This window comes from Centrocercus urophasianus, unplaced genomic scaffold (assembly GCF_019232065.1).
Source record: "Centrocercus urophasianus isolate 14NV4802_14NV808 unplaced genomic scaffold, USGS_Curo_1.0 seq_14, whole genome shotgun sequence".
NCBI lineage: Eukaryota > Metazoa > Chordata > Aves > Galliformes > Phasianidae > Centrocercus > Centrocercus urophasianus.
The window spans coordinates 29,569,640-29,594,861 of NW_024884586.1; the positions used below are offsets into that span (position 1 = coordinate 29,569,640).

A 25,222-nucleotide genomic window follows, 5' to 3' on the forward strand; every position below is an offset into this window, starting at 1 on the left:
GGCGAGCCACCAGCATCCGGCGTGGTGCTGCGCGGTGTGGTCCCGGCCTCGGAACTGCGCTCCTTGGAACACGTGGATCCACGCTGGTCCTGGAGCAAAGCGAGAAACGGAGTCCACAGGCCGTGCTTGTCAGGTCACAGTGCGGCCAACAAGCAGTCAGCGCTATGTGCTGTGTGCCATGTGAGCGCTGCTGCTAAGGGCTGAACTCATAATGCTGGAAAAGACTGAAGGTTTTCCTAAAATCCCGATGCTGGTTTACAGTCATCAAATACATAAAACAACAAATTATTGGATTTTTCAATAGAACTATGTTACTTTATTTAACACATGGTTTCTAGTGGCCCTCTGCTCTTTTTTTTTTTTTCCCCTTTCTCCTAAGATAAGGAATACTTAACTATTTGAGACATTATAAAGTCATTAGAGTTGGCAACAGTTTGAACAATATATGTGCTACTGAAATAAAATAAGCATTTAAATGCATGGCTGACCCATCAGTGACTATCATGAGCAGTGGGTTTCAGTCAACATTAGGGTGTCATTTGCCAATGTGGCATACCACAAATCATTTCATGGTTCCATCATCCTGCTAAATGAGATTTGAGGATTAGTGATGTTATCTAACAGCTACAATTACAACATTTTATTTTACCATAGCAGTGAATTTACCTCTGAAAGACTTGATAACTCTGCTATAAATTAAGTGCTTTGTTCTCTACATTTATCAGTTCTGAACACAATGTTGTATCTTGACAACCTTCAATAACACTTTTGCTTTATAGAATTTACTTACTCTTCTGGTAATTTTTTTGGACTTTGACTCAAGATAGTGCTCAAAAATAATGAACAGAATAAGATTTCACCAAAGCAGTAAATGAAAGGAGGGAGTGGTTTTAACCAAGTTAATAATGGCTTCTACAGAGAACCTCCTCACTGAAAACACACTGGGCAGGAAGAGCATGTTCAATGCACAGTGAAGGCCGTGATCTTGCAAAAGCTTGACTTTGAGGCATGTGACTTCAGTGACTTTCATTACATACGGAGGACAAAGTTAGAAAATACCAGGATTAGTTACGGGGAGGGGTTAGGTTGTACTACATTCCAATTGGAATTCTGTTCACCAGCAGAAGCACAAGTACTACATTCCAAGTGGAATTCCACTTTATCCTGAGTTAACAATTTTTGGTTAACTTGACTGGCAACTATTTACTTTGAGAAAACAAACTTCCAAATCTAAATAATTCAAGTTTGGCTTCTGTACTTCTGAACAATTCTGAACTCTGGAGGTGCTGGCTATGTTGATCAGGATCCTGTAAAACACTTCTGGAATAATTGTAGCACTAGCTATTCCAGCCATGTCTTGTTGATCCACAAAAAAAAAAAAAAAAAAAAAAAAAAAAAAAAAAAAAAAAAAAAAAAACCACCAAAAAAAAACACCACAGCTTCCCATTTCCACATTATCTTGCAGATAAAATCTCAACACTATATTCTTCTGTAATTAAGGGAAAAACCTCTTTGTGGACTTATATTTTGAGTGACCAATTCTTGCTTTATCACCTTATTTGTCAGGAAGGGTATCAGTATCAACACTTGGCATCTGTTACAAAGCCAAAACACTGTGGTATTCCCACTCACCAAAGATCTCAAGCCAGAATAGTTTTCCCATGAGCTACAAAATTAATAAGACAGATCTCCTATGAATTTGCACACTAGACACTGAATGCCTTCCTCACCTCCTTCCACAGCCATGAACCTTCCTTTACTTAGCCCTTCCCTACCTATTTGAGATGGACAAAAGTCCTAACTGCAAATAAGACTCAACTACAGATGTGAAGTTTGGAGACCTCACCACTGACATATGAAGAGGTAAAAATCAAGTTCCACAAAGTCCTCCATAGGATATTAACAAGAGCTCTTTGTTCCAGATGCTGTTTCACAAAACACACAGAAACTGGGCAGCTTTAATGCTTCTACTCCAGGGTACAATTTGATCCAAATTATACAATGTCTTCAGAAGTAGTAGAGAGACACTCCAAGAAAAAAATAAAAATCCTAGTAGATCACCAAAACAAAGCTTAATTCAAGACTATGCTAGCCATGATTAAACAACAGATATATAAGCTATCATGGTCAGCTTTTATATACCTGAAAGTTAATTTTAACAGATAAACCATTATCAGTTCCCACCCAGTAGATGCAAAACTTCAGTCTTTCACTGCAATAAGTCACCTCCAACTCACGATGTTTGAATTCTTAGGTAAACACTGGCATCCATATCTGATATGAAAGAGGTTTTGAAATATTAATGTACTGATACAGTGGCAGTTACAACAGCTTAAAAAAAAACAAAAAAACAAAAAAAAACCTGAAAATGTTCAAAACACTCTCTCAACACTAAGATGTTCTCTTTTTCTTTCCCAACTTATGAAATAGTTTTGCAATACTGACATACCCACAAAAGAATTTAAAGAAGAGAAAAATTCTGCAAAAACTCTGCATGCCTTCCAAGCTCTACAAGAAACCAGTTTAGCATTGTTTCCTTCTTATCAAAGAAAATAATTTGCCCCTGTTCTCTCCCCATATCTCACCTGCAGGAGTATGCAAGGTCTTTTAGATATAAGCCATATCTCCTTGCATTAGTATTTTTCAGATTACTTCAGATCACTTGCAGCATATACCAGAATCTCTCCCGGATAATAGGTTAGTGGAAGGAGCAACATGTTCCAGTAGCCTTCCAACACAGCTTGCACACTGTGAAGGTTGCTACTTCAACTTACTGCTGACCTTGTCGTGTAAGGAAAACAGTCTTTCCTACATTTGTGAGACTCCCCCCTTCCCTAATACTGGCTTTTGAAATGAAGTGTGAAGAATCAGACTTAATTTGCTAGAGCATCCAATGTATCATTTCCTTCCAAAAATGAATAAAATTTCCTTTCAAACAACCTGATTTAGTTGCATTCACCAGGCCACTTCTCCGATAAGATTTTGTAATGCATTTCTTAACGTGCAAGGTTTATTCTCCATTTACTCTGCTCATCAGGAGCTGGCAATCAGTTTGGTGACCAGAAAGATAATAACTGCTTTTTAGATTCTAGAGTAATACACATTTCCAGTCACTACCTCCAGTCAACAAATAAGATGCAAAATTACAGGTCTGCTTCCCAGCCTTTTCCTGAAGATGCCCGGTGTGATATCCACCAAGATCATGCTAGGTTCAACTTTTCTCTGTTAACCAGATGTTAACCACTGTTTCCCATTAAGTGCAGAACTGAACTACTGAGGATGATGAGGATCACATTTAATGGCTGTTTTCTTCTGATAGGCAAAACTCAATCCAGAAAAAAATTCAGCACTTTGCAGGCACCTGATGCTTCCTTTCTCTTATCTCAATAAAATGACTGATTTACAGACTGATCCTTCAATAACTGGATTCCTAAAAGGCATCTTCACACAGCAAGAACACATTTCTGACAATTATCTCACAAGCTAGACAGAATGTCTTCTTTCCCTCTCCACCTAGCACATATCTGGGCTCTAGACAGATGATTGAGTTAGGTGTTGCCACTTCTCACGCTAAATGTGTATGGGTGATCAGGTTGATTATTTCCAGAAACAAATTATCTGTGCACTGTACCAAAACACAGCTCCTGGAATTAGTCTGACCTCTTCTTTGGTCCAGCATCCCACCTGGACAGAGATACTGACTACAGCTGGTACTTTTGTTCCCCTCAAGACAGTAAATGCTTGTATTGCTTGAGCAGGGTAACTCTCCCTTGGCTTCAAAGCAAAAAACACAATAGAAGAAATATGTAAAAATCACATATCTTAAAATAACATTAAAAAAAAAAAAAAAAAAAAAGCTCAATTCTGCATCTCAGTTGTTCATTTCCAGTGTGGCATGGGAACCTTGTTTTGCTCCTTGAATTTATTTTTAGCCCCTTAGACCTATTTCCAACTGCTTGCATAGGAAATTACAGTCACGGAGCCAAAAGTTCCCTGATTTCCTGCCATTCCATTCCCTGTTGCTTCCAGTAGGCCTTTCCAGGCCATAGTACTCGATTTCCTGTTTTCTATTGCTAGACTGAGATGTAAACCTTAAGACTTTTTTATTATTTCATTTCTAGTTTCTTTTTACTAAATCCACATGGATTCATTACAAAGCATTTCAGACCCAGTCTGTGAAATTCACCCCTTTTCCTTGAGGACACGCCCAACTCTCATCAGACTATTCCCAACTTCATTTCAGCCACCCAAATACCTGACACCCCTTCCAAAGCACTCTGGGCACGTCAGCTGACACTATCTTCCAGTTCCTTTGGGAACTGCCTCTACATTTTGATACTGCATCAGCTTCTGAGGTCCCAAAACCTGTTTTTGAACAAGAGAAGCCCGAGAGCATTACCCTCACACCAACCAACAGGAGCCATCAAGCAGCCAAGACCCGCACTTACACCGCGCCGCGCCACCCCCGCCGCAGAGCATGCGCATGCCCGGAGCATGCGCACACAGAGCGGCCGCTGCACGCGGGCTCACGGGGCGCGGCAGGCGGGGAAAGCGGGAATGAGGGTCACCCTCAGCGGCTACAGCGGCCTGGTGCTACCGAGCTGAATCTGTATCTCAGTACGAAGAGTTGCTTCCGCCGGGCAGACGGAGCTCTCGCTTCCCAAAACGAAAGCATGAAAACATACAGCCCGCACTGCCGCTCTTTTCCCAAGCTCAAACCTCAGAACCGGCCCGTGTTACACACGCTTCCTCTGAAACCCCAGTGCCTGCAGGCCGGGCCACACCTGCAGGAAACGCAAAGCGCTCCCGGCTACCGCAGCATCCTTCAGGACGGAACGGCAGGCAGCCGTCGTACCACTCACACCAGCACCCTGCTAGCAGCGGACAACTCCCAGCGTACCCCGCGCTCTGTCTCGCTGTACCTGCCGGCTGGGCCAATGTGGGGGCTCGGCCAATGAGAGAGCTCGGCCAATAGAAGGGCTCGGCCAATGGGAGGGCACGGCGGGCGTTGGGCGGGGTTGGTTGCACCGCGGGGCGGGGCAGCGGCGGCGCGGCTGGCAGTGGTAGCGGCGGGAAGGGCCGTTCTGGGGCTGTCCCGGGGCTCTGCGGCGGGCAGGATGCCGGTTCACTCCCGGGAGAAGAAGGAGAACAACCACGATGAGATGGAGGTGGACTACGGGGAGAACGAGGGGAGCACCTCGGAAGAGGAGGAGACCGAGAGCTCGTCCGTGTCCGAGGAGGGGGATAGCTCAGGTATTGCAGTTGCCGTCTCCGCCGTTCTCTCTGCCCCTTCCGGGGGGAACCGGCCCCAGCTCCGGCCGCGGCACTGCCGCTACCCGCCCCCTCCGCGACCCCGCCCCCCGGCTCTCCCGTTGCTGCGGCCCAGCCGGGGGCGGGGACGTGGCGGGGGCACGACGGCACCATTTCGGCCCCCGCCGCAGGTCCTGGTGCCGTGCGGGCCGGGCCGCGTGGTGCCGCGATGTCTGTGTGGGGCCTCGCTGGTGCTTCGGTCCGCGGCCGGAGCCAGTGTCTGTCTGTTTCTTAGCAGGAGAAACCGAGCATTTCTGTTCGGTGTTTTGGGGCCTGCCTGGGTGGGAGGGGACCTGTCAGTGCCATTGACCTCTTCTGCGCAGCGTTAAACCCTGCTATGATAAAGACACCTTTTTTTTTTTTTTGTCCCTAACTTGCTCAGGACTGCGCGCTAGGGATGATTTAGCATGTGAAAGGTGAATCTAGCAGCTATTCACCTGCCACCCTGCTAGAAGGAAAGTTTTCTGTCCGAGGTTACCTCATCATTTCAAGGGCTACATTAGAAACTTGTCATTTATTGGGATCCACGCTGATCCTTTGGAGAGTGCACTGCAATCTGGGATTATTGGGGCTTTGTAGGTCCTGGCCCGCATGGGACCTTTGTCACTGCATGCACTGACTTTTCAGTATCTAACGGGGAGCTATAGGAAAAAAGACATAGGACTCTGTTATAATAGGACAAGGGGACATGTTTTTAAACTAAGGTGAGGGGATTTGGTTTGAGTAGGATGGGAGGAAAAAGGAGTAAGGCTGGTCAGACACTGGAATGGGTTGCCCAGTGATGTGGTCTGCCCATCTCTGGGGACAGCCAAAGGCAGGCTGGACCAGGCTCTGAGCACCCTGATCTAGCTGTAGGTGTTCCTGTTCATTGCAGGGGAGTTGGACCAAATGGGCTGTTGAAGGTGCCTTCCAACTCAAACAATTCTGTGATTCTTTGAAAAGCTGGAGCTGTGCTCAGTGCTGGCTGTGGTCCTGACGCAAGCTTCTGGTAGTTGGAATGTCCTCCTTGCATTTAGAGTACACTGTCCTGGTCCAGGCCCATGCTTGTAGCAGCACAGTGACTAGTGGTGTGAGCACCGGGCTCGTGCGGTTTGGATCCTAGCTTTTCCACCTTTGACATTGCATTTTTACATGCATTGACCTACGGTTGGTTTGCCTGAATGTGTTAAAACCCTCAACATACTGTTAATTCATTATTATCTGATATTAGAAGATCTGGGAGATCTTGACTATTAACATCCTTTGGCTTTTGTATTCACACTGACTTCATTCCAGGGAGAGCTCCAATGTGGTGGTTCATGGAAGCTCCTCTCATCTGGGCTGTTTTTAGGTAGAAAACTGTGGAAGCCCACGGGTGTGATACAGAGTCATCTAAGTTGGCTCTGCAGTAACAGAGTGTAGAGTGAAGGCTCTGCCAGTACTAGGAAAGCTTTGCTGCTGCCATGCTGAGAGTATAGACATGCCCTTGGGCAAGTATCGCCGATTGAACCCCACTTCACAGCTCTAGGCAGCTGATTGATTATTATCTACTTGGATCCAAGTGTCACCATCCTTCCTCTCATCCTTACTCACCCTTCTTGGTGCAGCGTACTTTCCTGTCCTTGTTTCTTGCTCTGTCTTCAGTGATACTGGGCCTTTGTATGCTAAGCTGTCAGAAAAAGAACCCATTAAAAAGTGAAATAGCAAAAATGGCTGAGTGAAGAATTTGATTTGTGAACAAGAGGTACTGGGGCCTATGTAAACTAATGCTTAGGTAGACTGCAGCTCCAGAGCAACAGAAGTCATAAATAACAATTTTGTCAGAATATGTAAAGATCTCCAATTTACATCAGTTAATTCGGCACACATTTTTGTGAATTTAGGACCAATGACTTGCACGGGTTTAGACGGGAGGGTTCTTGAAGCAGAGATTCTGAAGTTCTTGGCAGTTTCCCGATCTGAGGGAACATCTTGCTTCTCTCATCTAATGCAGTATTACTCAGGAAATATTTTCAGTCCATAAACCGTGGAGCACATCCAGGTATGGGCTTGCAAGAACTGGCAAAATTATTACAAACGTTGTTTCTATTTGTGTCTATAATAGCAACTGGTTTGGTGAAGAGATTCCTAGTTCAGAATAGATAGTGCTGAGGCCCCTATTTCTCCCAAACAAGTATGGTTTTCTTTTAGATAATATAGCCCGAACTGAACATGTATGGTTGGGAGCTGCCTGAAGAACAAGTCATTGTTTCAAACTCTTATGCTCTCTGTGGATATTTGACTACATTTGATAAGTGCTTGGTGAAACTTTGGGCTTAACTTGGTAGTTGAACTTGATTTCTGTTCACTGAAACTGCTGCAGATTAAACCAGTGTGTACAAAGCTATTTGGTGGTGAAACATGTATGTGCACTGAACTTTATGAATAGTTGGGCTGTTACAGGTGAACAGTTCATTGATCCAGGTACAGATCTTTCCTTATCCCCATTCTCTTGAAGTTGTTCACTTGGAAAAGAAAAGAGCCAGAAAGATGTGTTTAACTTGCCTTGGGTAGGCTTGATGAAACTTAATCTGAGCAGCGTCAGTGTGTACTGGTGGTTATGTTGGAAGAAAAGTAAATTTGAGAGAGGATATCAGGACAAGTAGCTGCAGGTATTACATTTTGAGTGTGAAAAGCATGTCTAACTATGGCCCTGTTTGCAGAGCAAACCGCTCTGTTCCTTTTTCATGTGACTTAGGAAGGTATGTTTCAATTCTTTTATTATCAGAATTGAATGTGGACTTGAATGTTTGGGAAAATAAATAAATGGAGACAGCTCTTCCCTCCTGATCATGACTGTTTTTCAAAAGAACAGACACTATTTGTTAAATCTTTCAGAGAGAAAACATAGATTGGAGAAGGAATATGCAAGCTTATTGAGTGATATGGAGGTGAGACATGGGATTGCAAAGGACTCCTTTATGAGGTCCAGGAGCAGTACTGCAACAATAACCCTTACTTAGTCCAGTGTTTCTTCTCGCTTATCTTGAAATAGATTATGCAGTTTATGTAGGTTACTGTTATATAAGCTGCCTTTTCTCTATTTTTCTGGCCAAACAGAATGTCATAAATTTTTTTTTTGTTTTTTTAATTCTCATTTTTTCCTGTGTGGGAAAGGGAGTTTAATATCACAGAATCACAGAATAGTCAGGGTTGGAAGGGGCCTCAAGAATCATGAATCTCCAACCCCCCTGCCACATGCAGGGCCACCAACCTCCCCATTTAATACTAGACCAGGCTGCCCAGGCCCCCTCCAACCTGGCCTTCATCACTTCAAGGGACGGGGCATCCTCAACCTCTCTGGGCAGCCTGTTCCAGTACCTCACCACTCTCATAGTAAAGAACGTAAGAGCTTAATATGACAATATAAATGTAGCTTTCTCTCCTCCAACTCCCTGGCTCTGGTGAAGGGAGGACTGTCTTTTAGTACCAGCTGCAGGCTTTGAAGCTTCTTCTCTTTCAAAATTTTCCTGTATTCTTGTTTGTAATTTTTGGTAATTGACATTTTTAAAGCAAACTTTGAATTTTGCAAGTTCATTTTGTTGATTTTTTTTGTTTTTTAATTATTTTTAAATGAGGCCAAGTAATGCTGTTGCTTTTCCACAGCCTTTAGCGGGGATGAAGGAGGAGCAATGTTTTAAGTGAAAGTAGTGTGCGTTTCTTTAAAGCCATACAAGAAACCCTGTGGATAATTTCTGTTGCACTCCATGGAGAAACGCTTTTATGGGAGCACTTTAAAAGTGATGACTATGGAAAATTACATGCTTATCTCAGTGTCTTGACAGATATGAATTTACTCCATGGAAGCATGTTGCTTCTACAGAAATAAGATGATTAGCACTGCAGGAAATAAGTATTAATTAAAATTACTGGCAGGGGGGAAAAAAAGAGATAATCCCTTTCTTATTCTTTCTTATAAATTTGTTATTTGTTTTACTTGCATTTAACTTTTTTTTTTTTTTTTTTTTTTTTTTTAAATCTCTTCCAGTGGATGCCTGAGAAAATAGAAGGCCTTGAGAGCTGGCACCATTTCTATCCTGGTCCTTTTGTTGATACGTATTTAGTAAAGTGTTGTGTTGTTTTTTAATATTGGCAAAGGCCCAGAATAGCGTATCAGGGATGAATGAAAAAGCCACAAGTTATGTTCACCATCCAAGATGAGAATTTGGGCGTTTTATAGAGCATTTTTTATAGGCCACAGCTTATTGATAAGAGCTGTATTAGGTACTCTTGTGTTTTAAGTACTTTTTTTTGGTCTTTAAACTGAGCTGCCCTGGTTGCTGAGTTGGATTATTTGAATATAGTAGGGAAAGAATGACTGTAATTCTGAAAATGATTTAAAATGCCCCAAATGCACTGTGTGGTATGAAACCTAATGTGAAGTATTGAGACAGTATGGGGCCATTAGCAAGTATTTTAATATATAATGAGTTGTTTTCCATTTCTAGCAATATAAATTTTCAACAGATAAGCTGTGAGATTTAATCTGAAAACTATTTTACTTTTTCATTACTGAATATTCACTGAACTGTTCTTTAAAGATAGAAGTTTCTGTAATTGAGAAATTGAAGATATTTCAGGAGTCTTAACACTTGAAAATGGTTAATTGGCAAAATGAATGAATAAATTGGCAAAATGAAACAAGAGAAGATTGTTATTCAGTGTTACAGGTAGAATGTAGACTTCTAGACAGGAAGTCCAACATTTTTTGAGTGTATAGGTAGCTGAGGGGAGATTTAAACAAGCCCTGTTTTATTTCAGTAATGCAGAAGTGTCTGCTGTGCCCTCATGCCAGTGTGTTTTCTTGTTTTCTTGCAACAGTGGATAAAAACATAAGATGCAATCCCCTTTCCCTCCAGTGTTGGGGAGCTGCACTGATCTTCAGAAAAGGCTGCTGTTCTAATGTGTTTTTTTTAATTAGTTTGTTTATTCATTTTAAATCGAGAAGCAATAAAATCCATGTTGATATAAGGGAAAACTTCTGAATGAATTGCTTGCTGAAACATATATAGAACCAAAACAATACTTGAAAAAATCTGAAATGCGTGCTTGAGCTTAAGAAGAAAGTGGGAAAGGATCTGCATCCCAGTGTTCTCTTGGGCTTGTCTTGTTTCACAGGGCAGATCCTTCAAACTTCAGAGAATTTTTATTTTTATAGCACATAAAAGCTTCAGGCAACTCTCAAAGTAATGTAACTGCTGCATTCCTTAAATCTGACTGAGGTGAAAATTGCCCAGTCAGTTGGGCTCAGACAGTACGCTGAACTGCCAACTAAAGCTTTGCTCTTTAATCTGATTTTCAATCTTATTCTGGGTTTCAAGATCTGCCTTATTTTTGAGAACAGGAGTTTGAAATCACGCCTTTTAAGACGTGCCTTTAGGGCTTATTTCTCTCCTCTCTCACTCTTCCCTGTCTGCTAAGCATTTATTAGAAGTTCCAGCTTTAAATTTTCTCTCTCGTCAGGCTAGGTCATCTTCTAAAGCTTTGTCAAAGTTTTCTGCTTGTACTGACTGCAGTTTAAGGAACTGCAGTAAGTCTTTCATTTGGACATACTTTTCTGCTGCCTGCTGGTTTTCATGCACAGGTACAAGGGGCTGGTGTGGTTTTCAAACTTGAAAGCTATGTTTATTTCAATGAAAAGGTATGATTTTAGTAAAAAGGAATGTGGAACAGATACATCAAGGGATCTGAGTGGTAGATGTGAGTTAATAGGTTTCTCTGAGTTAGGGAGGTGATATGCAGGCTCCTCTCACCTTTGCAAATCACTGTTCTCTTTTGCAAAACAACAAGAATGAAGGCTTGAATGCTGCCTTTTTTTGGAGCTGGGGTATGAGACCACATAAAGCAATGAAATGTTAACTGAGGAAGAGGCGAAGGCATTCAGAGTTGTTTGTAGACCAGAGGAGCTGATGCAGAGCATCTCTGCTTGGTTTGAGGCCCTGCTTGGCCTTTTTGTCAGCTGTTTTCTGGAGTGACTGCACTGCTGGGCACGGCTTCCACTTAGTCAAGCTCTCCTCTTGTGCTCTGGCTCCTGGCTATGTGGCTCTCCGCCCTTCTAACACTGCTTAATGGTTAGTTGCTGTGCCTTAACCAGAGAGCTGTTTCTCTGAGATGCTGCTGAGGTAAAGCGGCTTCAGGACATCTCTGCCCCCTGAGTGTACCTTAGCAGAGCTTGTTCTCCCTCTCCTTTATTTAAAACACACTGGGCAGGACTGATGGAGGTTTGGATCTAGAAACTCAGTTTGTTATAATGGAGAACTATGGTTAATGAAGTTAATGGGTTCAGAAATACCCTGGAAACTGGTGTGTCTTTGATAGGAATAGAGTTTAGAACTTTCCCTTTTATTCTTGATTGCCAAGCACAGCAGAAGATTGCATGTCACTAAAATTCAGCAGTTTTCCTTTCTGTGGTTGCTGCTTGTTGCATCCATCTTTTATCCTCTTGAGGTGTGTTTTGCTAAATCTGAAAGGGCAGAGACAGAGATAGGATTTCTGTGTGAAGGAAAATAGAAACAAGAAATGTTATCTTGGGGAAATTCTTCCCAACTTTTAGTTTATCTAATCCACCATAAAAGCAAGGAAAAAGATAGTTTTCTTTTGTTGAAGAAGGAATTTTCTAAACTGAAACTTTTAGTTCACCTTCTCAAGGCATTTACCTGAAGGTCAATGGGTGCTGCCACTTCATAGCATTAATGATTTTTCTATTTTGTAGTTTAAGAAATGGGAATGGAGGTAACAACTGATGCTTAGATGTCCCTTTGGCAAGAGCCAAAAATTCTTGTCCAAAAAGTGAGTGTTTATTATACCTTACCATTATGTTCATTACGTAAATTAGGGAAAAAATCAGAAGTATGAATTAAAACAAAAGCTCTGAAAAGAATTTAATAACTCTTGCTTCATAAAAGCATCTGAAATGAGGTTTCTGTAAAATCCTGCATTTTTTTAGGTTTCACTGTTAAAAAGTGTTTTTTAAAAGTCTTTTTTTAATGGTCATTGAGATGAGCTACAGATATTTCTACAGGAATATTTTAGCTTCAAACAACTCTTCCAATTAAAGAGGATGAAACCTTGTTTCAAAACCAAGTGTTACATTTTTCTTTTTAATGGATGTTAATGACACAAAACCTTGAATTACATTTCACAGGCACAACATTTGAACTTGTTCACTTGATCTCCAGGGATTTCTTTTGCTCATACTGACGCAGGACACACTGGAATTTTCAGTTATGGCTAATAACTCTTCATGAGTAATGCTGCTTCTCATCTGATGTGCTATACAAGGATTAATTATTCTGTTTCACACTTTCATCTGCATTTTACATTGTCATTTATGAGATTTAACCTCTTGAAATCTTACAATCATGTTGTTTTCTGGTGTGGGAGAGAAAAATAACACTTCATGGGGCTTCTTGAATCAAATTTAAGTTTCTTACTTAATGTGATGAGTGGTTTATTGTAACCTGCTGTAGCATAGTAATATGGTTGATCTGTTTATTGCTTAAATTCAGATTTGCTTCAAGTTTTAGAAGCAAACTATGCAGTCTACTTGGTTACATTGTTCAAAATATATTACCTTTTCTTATTCTTAGAAATGGATGATGAAGACTGCGAGAGGAGAAGAATGGAGTGTTTAGATGAAATGTCCAATCTTGAAAAGCAATTTACAGATCTCAAAGATCAGTAAGTATCTTAAGTGCCTCATTTGAGGGTCTATTCTGTGAGAATATGGTGTGCAACTGGTGTTTCTTGTCTTTCAAATATCTGGATATTACTTTTGGAGAAGAATAATGGTTGAAAGTTTTGATATGGTTTGCAGGCAACTGCTCTAGAATACTTTCTCTTTGGTATCTCTGAAAGGGAAGAATATGTACCATGGAGTCACATGCACATAATGTGTACAGTATGTGTAAGCATGTGCATGTATACATATATAAATATATTTATTTCTGTTTTGCTGTAAGAACAGTTCTGAAGTGTTGTGGTAAAGGGCAGGTGTGGTTCTGTTGCGACAAGGAACGGTGATCTTTGGAGAGGTATGCCAGGATCCTTCTCCTCCTTGTGTATATGTGCGACTTGTAGAAACAGACAAACAAACTCAAGCATTGTGTTTGCTAAGCTAGACATGAGGGGTTTTTTTTGTAAGACATTGTAGCACTTTTTATTGCTATCATTGATGAAAATTTCTTGTGATTACTGCAAACCAGATACCAATACTGAAAGTGAAACCAGTGTTAGATCTGTTGGTAGTTTACCATAGTATCTGTATCACTCAGTGAAGACCTAGTAAGCAGAAGAGAGGAGATGAATAGCCACGTGTACTCAAAAGTGGATGTGACATTTTTGATAGTATTCCATATGTAGGTTTTCACCAGAGATGGAATGAGGGCTGCTTCAGTAAGAGCCTGCGTATCTTTTTCCTTCATTTGTGCTTCTGTAGGAGCAGATACGTGGACAAGAAAATGAATGCAAGTTTCTATCTAAAAATCTTTTTCTTCCTCCTGTATTGCAAGCCTGGAATCTTTAATTTACTTCTGTAGGTGCACCATTAACAAAGACATTAAGAAAGAGTCAGATTAGCTCTTCTTAAAATTTCTTCCATGTTGTATTTACTTTAAATATATATATATATTTTTAAATGTTTATTGTTTCCAGACTTTACAAAGAAAGATTAAGCCAAGTGGATGCAAAACTGCAAGAGGTCATAGCTGGAAAAGCACCTGAATATTTAGAACCATTGGCAGCATTACAAGAAAATATGCAAATCAGAACCAAGGTGGCAGGTAGGCATATAAAACGAATGTTTCTATTTAAACCATATGATGTTGCTATTCATTTAAACATCAATTTTTATCAATTGTTATGATTTTTACTTTAAAATTGCTACAAGAGTGTGTTTTAAAGTTAGAAACGCTGTCGTGGTTTTAAACTTAAAATATTTTTCAGGTCAAATTGAATAGGTTTCTTGCTTCTTCTTTATTTGCCTGATAACATCATGCTGAAAATATGGCTTATTTACGTTTCATTGAATATCTGTCTTTGTGTAGAGAGCACGAAGTTTCTAAATTAGGAACAGTAAACTTTGATGCTTCAATTGTTACTATGGACTCCAGGCTGTGAAGAGAAATTGAAATCTTCTGGTCTATGGCATTTTTCTCTCTTTTGATCATCTTCATAATGCTTCATAATGATGGTGACCTGGAATTTCTGGGTTTTGAGATCTTTATCCAAAATTTACTTGATTAATTCTGAGCAGTACTTTTGCGTACTGCAGAAGATGAAGATTCCAAGTTGAACTCCCCAGGAGCTGTGACATGAAACCACCCGTAGCTTTTTAGTTTTAAATGGTGATTTTCTGTCAGTGCTTTGATGTAGGTGGGTGTGAATAGGCAGAATATTAAGGATTCTCCTGATTCAAGTCTTCGACAGCAGTAAAGTCAGTGTTCCAATGTGGTGTTTTTCCTGAGCTCTTTCTACAACTTTCCTGAAGTCTAGAAATCAGATATTTTAATTTTAATTTTTTTTTTCTTTTTTCATTTTGTCTTCAACTCATTGAGATTCCGAAAGTCATTTCAGAGGATGCCAGAAATAGCAGAAAGATTTTGCTCTTACTGTTTCGTAGCCTTGACAGAAGTGGGTAGTATGAGAGTTTGAGCTCTATCAAGTAACCCTTAAGGACTGCAAATAAGCAGTGACTGGGAATTGACAGGTGCAAGAAATAGACCTAATACTCAGAAATACTCTTATTTATATCACAAGAAGTCTATTTCGTTGAGTGGAATAGTCTTGTTAAATGATGTGATTTATTAGTGTCATGCTGTGTAAAGCAAGCCTTGTTCCACACATTCATTTGTAAAAGCTTGTTCTTTCATTCTGTTTTCCAGCTATTTGAAACTCGCAAAGTATTATTTAAAATAGTAATTAGAAAATAGAATAGGAGAATACTTACGTATTTGAAATTTGAAGATATGCAGGGTAATTTGGTAGGCCGTGTGAAATAGACCTATTTTGTAAGGTTAGCATGGTAACTAATGTAACTGTTGACAGATAGGGCAAAAAGTGAAAATAGCATTTATTTTTCTTCAGATATTTAGATTTAATGAATTAAAAGGGATTAATTGCCTAACAAAAATATTTATTAATTGCCTAACAAAATAGATATATATTTTTTCCCTTTTGTACATATTTTGGGGCTTGAAGGCAATCTTAAAAGAGAATTTTGAAATTAGATATTAGCTAAAGAAAGTAACGTTGTCATTTGTTTGATGACAGGTATCTATAGAGAGCTTTGTCTGGAATCTGTGAAGAACAAGTATGAATGTGAAATTCAAGCCTCTCGACAACACTGTGAGGTTGTGCCAGCTATTCTGTATTGAACATTTTCCTTTACTGTGTGTCATGCTTTCCAAATTCAGTGCATATTTTTATGTTTTAATTTTTTATGTTCTAATTTTTGTATTGCTGTTACTTGCTATTTTAATGCAAACCTTTTGTGACATTAAAATCCACGTAAAAGCTTGTTCAAAGCATTTCAAAGTTAGGTTTCTAATAGGTTTGCTTTCATGTAAGTGTAATTTTCTTATTTAGAATAATGAGATTGGTAAAAATCATTTTGGTACCATGTTTACCAAGACCAGTAACTAAAATATCTACCATAATTTTAGCAAAAAGCACCTTACATTTTTGTGATTATAATAGTCTTACTCAGTTTTTAAGGTATCTTGGTCAGCTAGTGATAGAGTTACCGTTCCTGTGACTGCTTTTGAAAAAATGTGTTTCTCTGCTTGAACATAAACATTTCCATTGAAGCATTTACATAGCATTTACTGTACTGTAATGTAGTGCAAATAATCAGATACAAATACCTGTATGTCTGACCCTGTGGTGTAGCTGCTTAGATCCTGATGCGTGCGTTGTAGTCCTCCTCAGCATACTTTACAGTGGCTTAAATGTGTGTTCTTCTAGGTGGCTAACTGTATTCCTGAAATTCCTGGTTCTTATTTTGCCATTAAATAAAGAGTGTACACACATACTATTTAAAAATTCCATTTTCTGGTTGCCTTACAAAAGAAAAGGTACAACATAAGACAGACTGTTCATTACTGGCTCTCCTCATTCCTGTGAATACAATCCTGAGGTTGGTCAGAATGCTATAAGACTTGCAGGGTTTCTTATCCACAATTGAATGATTTTCTTTGGCTGTGTATTATTCATCTTTAAGGTTGTCCTTGTTGCTTGTTTTGCTGCTATTCTTTTACACTGGAACGTTCGGGATTCAAACATGCAACATCCAAGAAGGGTCCCTGGGGAAAAGCTGTCCAAAATCAGTAATGCTGCTTGTAGGATCATTGCTCTGAGTATAGCTGTTCAGCAAGAATGCCTCTGTTGCCCATAACATCATCTCACACCTTATTTGTTACCAAGACTAGCAGCAAAACAGGTGTCTAAACACAAACAGTATTTCATTTTAAAAAGGAAATTTTAAAATGGTATCAGAACAAATAGTACTAATTTGACATTTCAGGTATATATAAGAATGCTTTTGCATTCTCAGTTCAATTGAGGATTATTTTTTATTTAGTAGTAACGGCTTGAGAAATATATAAACAGGGGATCTGTGGAACACAAGTACTTTGTGACTTGAAGGGAATGTTAACCACACAGATGTCTATTGGAGTAGGACTATTTGGTTGTTTTTATTCCTGAGCTGATTTGCTTCATTTTGCTTTAGTGTTCAGTTTGAACACTGGTGTTGTTTCTGTTGGTATGCTGCGCTGTGGGCAGAAGCAGTTGAGATACAGAGATCTGCTGAATTGGCTCTAGGTCTGCAGCCTCTGGCATGAGAGAGAGAGACATGGTGGCAAATGAGTAGATGCAGTGACTTGTGCTACTTAAGCTGGTTGTTTGTTTGTTGTTGTTTTTTCCTTGAGTAATTAAGTCCAAGTCTCTGTTTCCTCGAGTTGTTAGTGGTGTTGGTCAGTGAACATGAGCTTAAGAATGTAACAGTCAGCTGCGCTTCCTACTTGTGTTTTAGGAAGTGTGCAAGTGAAATTCAGCTTAATTTCTTTCTTTTAATTAAAGTTCTAGTTTTAGGAAGTTAAGTGTGTTTAGAAACTGCCTTTAAAAGGGTAACTATTTGGTACAGATATTGAGCTGATACGAAAGTTATACAATATAGGGTGTTATAATTGAGAGCAGCTGTACAAAATGTTGATTTTTCTTTCTGAAATACCTGTAGGTAGAAAAGAGGTTAGACTACAACATGCCGTAGAAAGCTTGCATCAGAGTGTATTTCCATTTGTGCATTACTAGCACTTTTTATATAAAAGCATTGGAGGCATTTTGTTAATCTATGTGAATCAGAGATAATCTTTTAAATTGATGAACTAGCTAACCTTTCTAAAGCAGTTTTAAGAATGTTTCTCGCAGCTTTAAGGTACACAGTTTTGCTTTCACAACTGTCTAGAGTATTTTATGTGCACTGTAGATTCTTTCTACTGTGAGTGGATATATCAGTGATATGAGTAGATACATCAGTTCTGTGGGAAAAGGTGATTGTAAATAGTATAGTAGTAGATGATAATTCTCTATAAATTAATACAATCTCATTAACATTGGAGACTTAATAAAACACTTTGAGTGAAAACATTAACTTTTAAGAAAGCTGGAGTAGAACTTAATGTTTTACAGTTACTCACTGTGAATAAATCTTTGCTATCAAAAAGGAAAATATTGAGTGCTATTCTGGAGGTCTGGGTGTGTGCTCTGTATACTTGGTTATTCTTGGTACTGATACTTGATGACCATATGTATGCTGATGCCGAGTGAATGTGCCATCTTTGAGGAGCTAGAATTTCATGATAAGGAAACGAGTACAGGGCTATATTGTATGCTTTACAGCTCTGTAAAGTGTTCACCTCAAATCTCTTCTTTCCTTCTGCTGAGCCTTTAAATTACTGTAATACTGGACTTAGTCATGTTTCATTTCTTGTTATTTTAGAGTGAAAAGCTTCTGTTGTATGATACTGTACAAAGTGAACTAGAAGAGAAGATTAGAAGACTTGAAGAAGACAGACATAGCATTGACATTACATCAGGTGAGTGAAAATTTTCAAATTCTGTTATTAAAAATTCAAGTAGCTATACTATTTCTGGTTTCAAGTTATTCAGTAGAATGCTTTTCTGAACAACAGCGTAAGATTTGTGGGATGAGTTTGAATTTAAGCTTAAAACAAACTTTGGTCCGGTAGTTGTCAGTATCTGTTGTCTGTTTAGAGAACATTCATCTATGACTGCATGATCTTGTGACACTTTTGTTCTATTCAGAATCAACATCTCACCTGATTGTCCAGAAATAAAAACAAACACTTTTCAGATTTTCTTTTCTGTGAGAACAACTAGGTATACACATTTCTGATTCGTTCATTCTTATTATTTCTTTTCAGAATTATGGAATGATGAGCTACAGTCAAGGAAAAAAAGGAAGGATCCATTTAGTCCAGATAAAAAAAAGCCTGTTGTTGTATCAGATATCCTTTCATTGAAATCACTGATCATTCTGGTAGTATTCACTACTATTTTATGGCTAATCATATTACGTATGTCATTAACAACAAGCTGAGGTGATAATACATTCTCAAAATGTATTTTTGAATGGCAGCTGGTATTCTAATTCAGATTAGAGAAGCCTAGTTAACACATCCTGTTGTGAAAATTAAAATTAGGGATCTGTAATTACTAGCTATGTACAGAGTCTGTTTTTAAAAATATCTCAAAAAAAAAAATAGAAGCTATTTGGCTCATCTTTTGAGTATTTGGTGTAGGTACTTGACATCATTTTTGCAGTATACTTGGAAGGAAAGGAAGTGCTCCTGAACTGGGCTCTGTGTATATTAAGGAATGCAATGCACGTATTGAAGGTTGTATCTTGAAGTATTCTTGGTCCTGTTTTTGTGAAGAGCAAGGAATATGGGAGAAGAGATTTAGAAGAAAAGGGCTTAGATAGTTTTGCAAGTTAGGAAAAGCTTTTTTTCTTAGGTGGAGACATAAAAAGGTGATAGCTCTGAAAATAAACACTCTTTTTGGACATAAATGAATAATCAGTAACTTTTCATTATTACAGCCACTTTAAAGGGTTAATTGGATGCAAGACAATATATGAGGTGAAGTATTGGCTCTCAGTGTAATGGAGATTCAGCCTGATGAACAGTTAGCTACAAAATGAAAGCAGAAACAGGCATTATGTCTGCAGAGTGCAACTTGACTTGTGCTACTTCTGTTTCATAGATTTGCTTCTTTTACTGGAGCATCTTCAACTTAATTTATGACTTCTTAACAGTTTCCAAGTCTTTAGAACCCTCTTTGATTAATTGTATCAACTCTTGGAATTTTTAATTTTTATAGGCATTTTTTGAGCTTGAGGTTCCTGTAGAATGGGTTTATTTAAGGATTTTGTATCAGTATCTTCTATAAAGCTGTAATGAGCATATAGTGCAGCTGAAATTTCTAAAGTTATGGCACTTTGAAGAAAGATTCTTGTCTCCTAAGAAAGAAACTGAGTATTCCATGTCCCTCCTGTCCCTAATCCATGCTGTTATTGCTTATGATTTTAAGGTAGTTGTGAACTTGTCACTTTGCAGAGATCTGTGTAAAGCAAGTACCTAGGAATTCTACAGTGTTCTTCATTTGTAATTCTCTCCTATTTAGAGAAAATTAAAACAAATATGAAAATGGTGAAGGATTCTTGAAGTTTCAAATAGAATGTAGAATACCATAAAAATGATAACTTTAGAAGAGATTATACTAGTGCAAATGCTTTTTTTTTTAGTCGCATTGAAATTGCAGGAAGTTTTAACTGTAATTTATAACATTGCAAGTAGAATGATTTTTGGAACAGGGATGGTATGGTTGTATGACAATTGTTAATTTTATGTTGAATTCAAATAGTATGAATATATACGTGCCATTACTTCTTTTAGTAACTTCAAAAGTATACTTCTAAGTTGCCTAATTAAAAAATGCATTTTTTATTTTTACTGAGCTTCAACTTCACGCAGGTATTTTTTCTGTGAGAGAAATGTCTTAATATCTTCAGACAGTTTTTAAAATATTTGTATTATCACTGTTTAGAAGAGTTTTCCCTAACTTTTCACGCCCCTATATAGTTTATATGTTACAAGACCTTGATATACTTGAAGACTGGACGACAATAAGGAAGGTAAGATGAAAGCATGAATGCCTGTAGCTTTGGGTCTCTTTGGGTTCTTGTCTATTCCTTTTCCCTACTAGAAATACATAAATGCATTTCTAATACCATCAAGACTTAAGTACAGGTATGTATTTATTCAGTGGTCTGTTAATGATTCTAGTTTGAGCCATGCTGTTGCAGCTTTTTCTGACTATGCAAATCATGCAAAGGAATCTGAAAAGGAGATGGCAGAAGTTCTCTCTTGATATTTGTCGTCTCTGGTGTCTGTGGTGCAGTGAACTTGAAGCCTGTATCTAGGCCATCTGATTTCTCATTGTCTCTACCAAAGTCTGTCATACTATGATAGTTTGATAGGGTTTGGTTTTAAATAAAGATTTCTAAATATATATAATATGTTTTGTTTTCTGATAGTGAATGTATCATTTTATGATGATGCGTGTTCTTCAGCCTCTCACTATACCTTTTTTTTTTTCCTTTTGGCTTAAAGTGTAATGCTGTGTTTTTTCCAACTGTAAGAGGATCGGGATTTACAGGAAGATAAATTCGTTTGACTAATCAATATATTTAGAAAAAAATAAATCCAAATTTTGAGTACAGAGTGTCTTACCAGATCTTTGCCATAGTGTTAGTGTAATTTGATGTAATCAAATGCTATTCAAATGCCTTGCACCTGCAGTTGGAAAACTTTTCCCTGTATTCTGGCAAAAATCAGTGCTTTCCAACTTGTGGAGCAGGAAGTTACATTGTAAGAATTTGGAAGCTTTCTGGGAAATGGTGTTGAGTTTATTTCCATCTGTCTTGTGGTGCTGATGTGAAAACCTGTCTGTTTTCCTGTCTCATCAGATGCACAGATAAAAAATAGCTTCTGCTCAGTTTCTTTGCTGTAGTGTAATGTGATTTAAAGCAATAGCAACAACAACAAAAATTAAAAATCTATTTTGCTGCTGCACATGATTCACAGATTTTCACTCGCATGAATTGTCTGCTTGTGGGTATAATTTAATAATCCAGAGAATGGGTTGTTCAGATAGCAGTTTTTCCGTATCATTTTGTATTTTTTTAATAGAATCACATAATGAGGATTTTATTTAGAAAACTTGAGATATCTAAAGTCAAAACTCATTAGAGAAGGTCATTTCTCCTTCCCAAACACTTAAAAGCAAATGTAACTAAACAGTTCATAAAGTATGAAAAGTATGAAAAAGTACTTAAGGTTTATATTCATTTCATAGTATCATCAGTATCACATAACATTAATGCTGCACATAAAAACAAATGTTTTGAGCTATGCTGCACAACACCATTTGAGCTGGCAATTTAAGAAAAAAATTCTGCTTACTGGCTTCATTTTCTTTTGTTTCAAGGCAATGGCTACTTTGGGGCCACACAGAGTAAAGCCAGAACGTAAGTAAACACTGTGTGATTTCATAAGACAGAACTTGCAATATATAATGATGCAAACTGCATCAAAGCAGACTATATTTGTTTTAGCCTTGTTTTACTGAACGCAGGGTGGGGTGAGCTGACTGGCAGATGTGGATTTTGTCTATCCCTGCTCTGAGTTGCTGATACTTGCAGCTTGATTGGTGATTATGTAATTGATGTGTGAATTGTAAAAATTATTTTAAAAATTAAGACTTCTAAGAGTGGGCTTTACTAATGAATATTGGTACATTGTGCCAATATTTTCATAAAATGAGGCAGGAAACTGAAATTGCCAGAATTTGAAAGGGGCATTCTGAACATGATTTGTGTTCACTGCAAGCTGCAGCTCTGAAAATACAGGTGTGGGAAAGGAGTGGTAAATGATAACATGGTCTGAGGTAAGAAGCATATTAACTTTGTTAAAATCAAATGCTTGGAGGTAGTGAGTAATGAAGAAAAGGGGGAGAAGACAAGTGAGTGGGTTCTTCAGTGGTGAATTACTGCTTGCAGTCTGAGATAATGCACTGATAAAGAGATTTCATATTCTGTATCTTGTTGCATTATTCCAGTTGTGAAAATTGACGTCGTAGATAGCAGAGTTGTATGGAAGAGAACTTCTTTAAAATGGAAATACAGCTTTTAATTTATCTGACTGGAAATAAATATCTTCTAATTTTCTTGCATTTGGAGTTAATTATCTAGAGAGAGACTATTTCTGACAACGGAAAAACTGCATATTTTGTGTGTAAATAATTTACTGAATGTTTATTTCTAAATCTTACCAACTTCTGCCAGTTGATATTACATTTGATCGTTTTAGCACCTGTCAAATTAGAGAAACACCTACATAGTGCTAGGTCTGAAGAAGGAAGACTGTATTATGATGGAGAGTGGTATGGACGCGGACAGACGATATACATTGATAAGAAAGATGAATGTCCTACAAGGTGAATATTATTCATTTTATACAGCTCTGTATATTCCTGGTAAGCAAAAGGCAACATGGTGGCCTTGAAGAATAAGGCTTAATTGGAGATAACCTTCAACCTTTACAAGGTTGAATTTCACTGAAGGTAATATGTTTCTCAGGATGGGATTTTATTGAAGGATTGAAGCTCTTAACCAATTTCTGGCCAGCCTGTGATTTAAGGGTTGTGTTTGGGGATTTTGTTGCTTTGAGGCTTTGACCTGTTGGCCAGATGTAGAATAGTATGGAAAATTTTGGAGCTTTGTTTTTGCTCTACACCTTGGGGTTTTGTATGTTTAAGCATTTTCTGGATATGCTTTCTAGCGTACTGTGGGTTTACTGTGGGTAGTCTGCTCATTACTGTGAGTAACAATTATTTGTAGATGTTGTGAGGATTTTCTCATGTAAGGAGAAAAATAGCTGGCTGAAAATTCAGCTACCTACTAGAGACTTACACAGTTACTAAAAAATTGTGTCAAAACTGTCCTTGCAATAGAGCTGGTACCCTCTGACCCTAGTGTCTATACTTACTGCATATTTTCATTTACAGTACAGTTGCAGTTTTTGAGGGTTTTTTTTTTTTTTTACTTTTCTAAATGCTTCTTATTTTTCTTTCCCTGACCCTTCTTCCCTCATTTTCTGTAGTGCCATAATTACAACAATTAACCATGATGAAGTTTGGTTCAAAAGACCAGATGGAAGCAAGTCCAAGCTATATATTTCTCAGCTACAGAAAGGAAAATATTCAATAAAGCATAACCACAACTGACTATTGCTAAGCCATGCTTGATGTGCCATGGGATGAAAGTTGTATTTAATAGCATTTTGTATTCCTTATAAATTTACAGCAGTATCTGATGTGTATTTGTAGTGCTGTATGTAAACTTCATACAGATGGCTTTCAGAAACCTGAGGATGTTAAATCATGTTGACAGACATTTTACCTCTAAATTGGGTACAGTGCCTAGATATGAAGTATGCTCTTCAAATGTAATGGCTCAGAATTTCTCATTAAAAGTTAATCTTTTAAAATGGAAAAAATAAAAATAAAAAAAAATTATTTTTCATTGGTGACCAGTTTGTTTGATAAAAACGATACCCACGATTACCAGCAACTGATTTTGTTTTTCAGTGAACGTCATGCTTCTCTTGTGGATATAAATTTAGCTTGTTTAGCTATTGCTTTTAAATAGATTGTAACATGCATAAAGCATTCTTTTATCCGAAGTGGATTGATTTATTAAAGTTGTTGCCCTCGACAGCTCTGCTAGTTCTGACTGTTATATTTTGTGAGGTTTTCTACATTGTTTGTAATGATACAAAGCTAATATTTTGAGTTAATTTTTTTCAGGAGCACTTTTCTAACTTAGGATTATACAGAAAACATATTATTGGTAATTTTTTTCTTCTTCCCCAGATTATCATCAAGATTAATGTGTAAAGTAAATAGTGTTCCTCCAACACGTGTTACATGCAGCCCACAGAGGGTGGCTGCTGGGATGATTATGTAAATACTGTTGCATGCTTTGATTATTTGATCCATAGTTGTATGGAATGTGGTGAGTTTTTTTTCAAAAGGGAAATATTTCCCCAGAAATCGTGTAACTGGGCAAATTTTCACTGTCTTCTTCACCAAACGTCGTTTTCCAAATTTCTGTAACCCATTTCATCTTTCATCACCATTGTATACCATTATTTTATGCAGCTTAGAAAGCTGAATTTGTCTTGTATCTTACTGTTTAAGCCACCAAGAAAAATCCTTAATCCTTAATGTTACTGTGATGTGCTTGAAGCATCTAGACTGTTAGATGGGATTGTTGAAGAATTTTTAACGTGTTGGTTATGTGCACTTTAATCTCCACTTATGATGACTCTGTGGAGCAAGAAAGCATCCATTTGGTTTAAAGGATCACAGCAAATAAGTATTTTTATTGTAACATATACACTGTTTATTCCTATATTAATTGTCTCTTTTAGTGCAGGTAACTACTTTCCAAATGCCAAATCAGTTTCTTCTGAGTGATGCTTTTCTACAAGCGTATGACGTGAATAATGTATATAAAGTATCAGTTGACATTGGCTTTTAACAAGATGAACTGTATGTATACAGTTGTTTGATAAACTTTTTGTAATAAAATATTCGTATTTTTTAACTTAGTATATAAATAAATGATTGGTGTTAGTGGACATCCTGAACGTTGTGCTTATTTGTTCTCTAGTCTTGGTGTTGCTGATGTAACAACTCTGTAAGCAAAGTATATTTAAGTTTGCAAAAAGCATAAATCATTTTAAAGCTC

General features: G+C 38.1%; 1 protein-coding gene across 2 annotated transcripts; it reads left to right on the forward strand.

Annotated features, from left to right (window-relative positions):
- Positions 1-5,043: 5,043 nt before the first annotated feature.
- BRMS1L (BRMS1 like transcriptional repressor) lies at positions 5,044-25,222 on the forward strand. 2 transcript variants are annotated; one of them, XM_042814455.1, is made up of 10 exons: positions 5,044-5,253; positions 12,918-13,008; positions 13,981-14,108; positions 15,598-15,677; positions 18,326-18,422; positions 18,771-18,854; positions 20,478-20,542; positions 21,898-21,937; positions 22,779-22,905; positions 23,571-25,222. In XM_042814455.1, the coding sequence occupies exons 1-10, from the start codon at positions 5,118-5,120 to the stop codon at positions 23,692-23,694; spliced, it is 972 nt and encodes a 323-aa protein (XP_042670389.1). In that variant the 5' UTR covers positions 5,044-5,117; the 3' UTR covers positions 23,695-25,222. The 2 variants fall into 2 exon arrangements, with proteins under 2 accessions (XP_042670389.1, XP_042670390.1); XM_042814456.1 differs by lacking the exon at positions 5,044-5,253 and adding an exon at positions 11,689-12,117.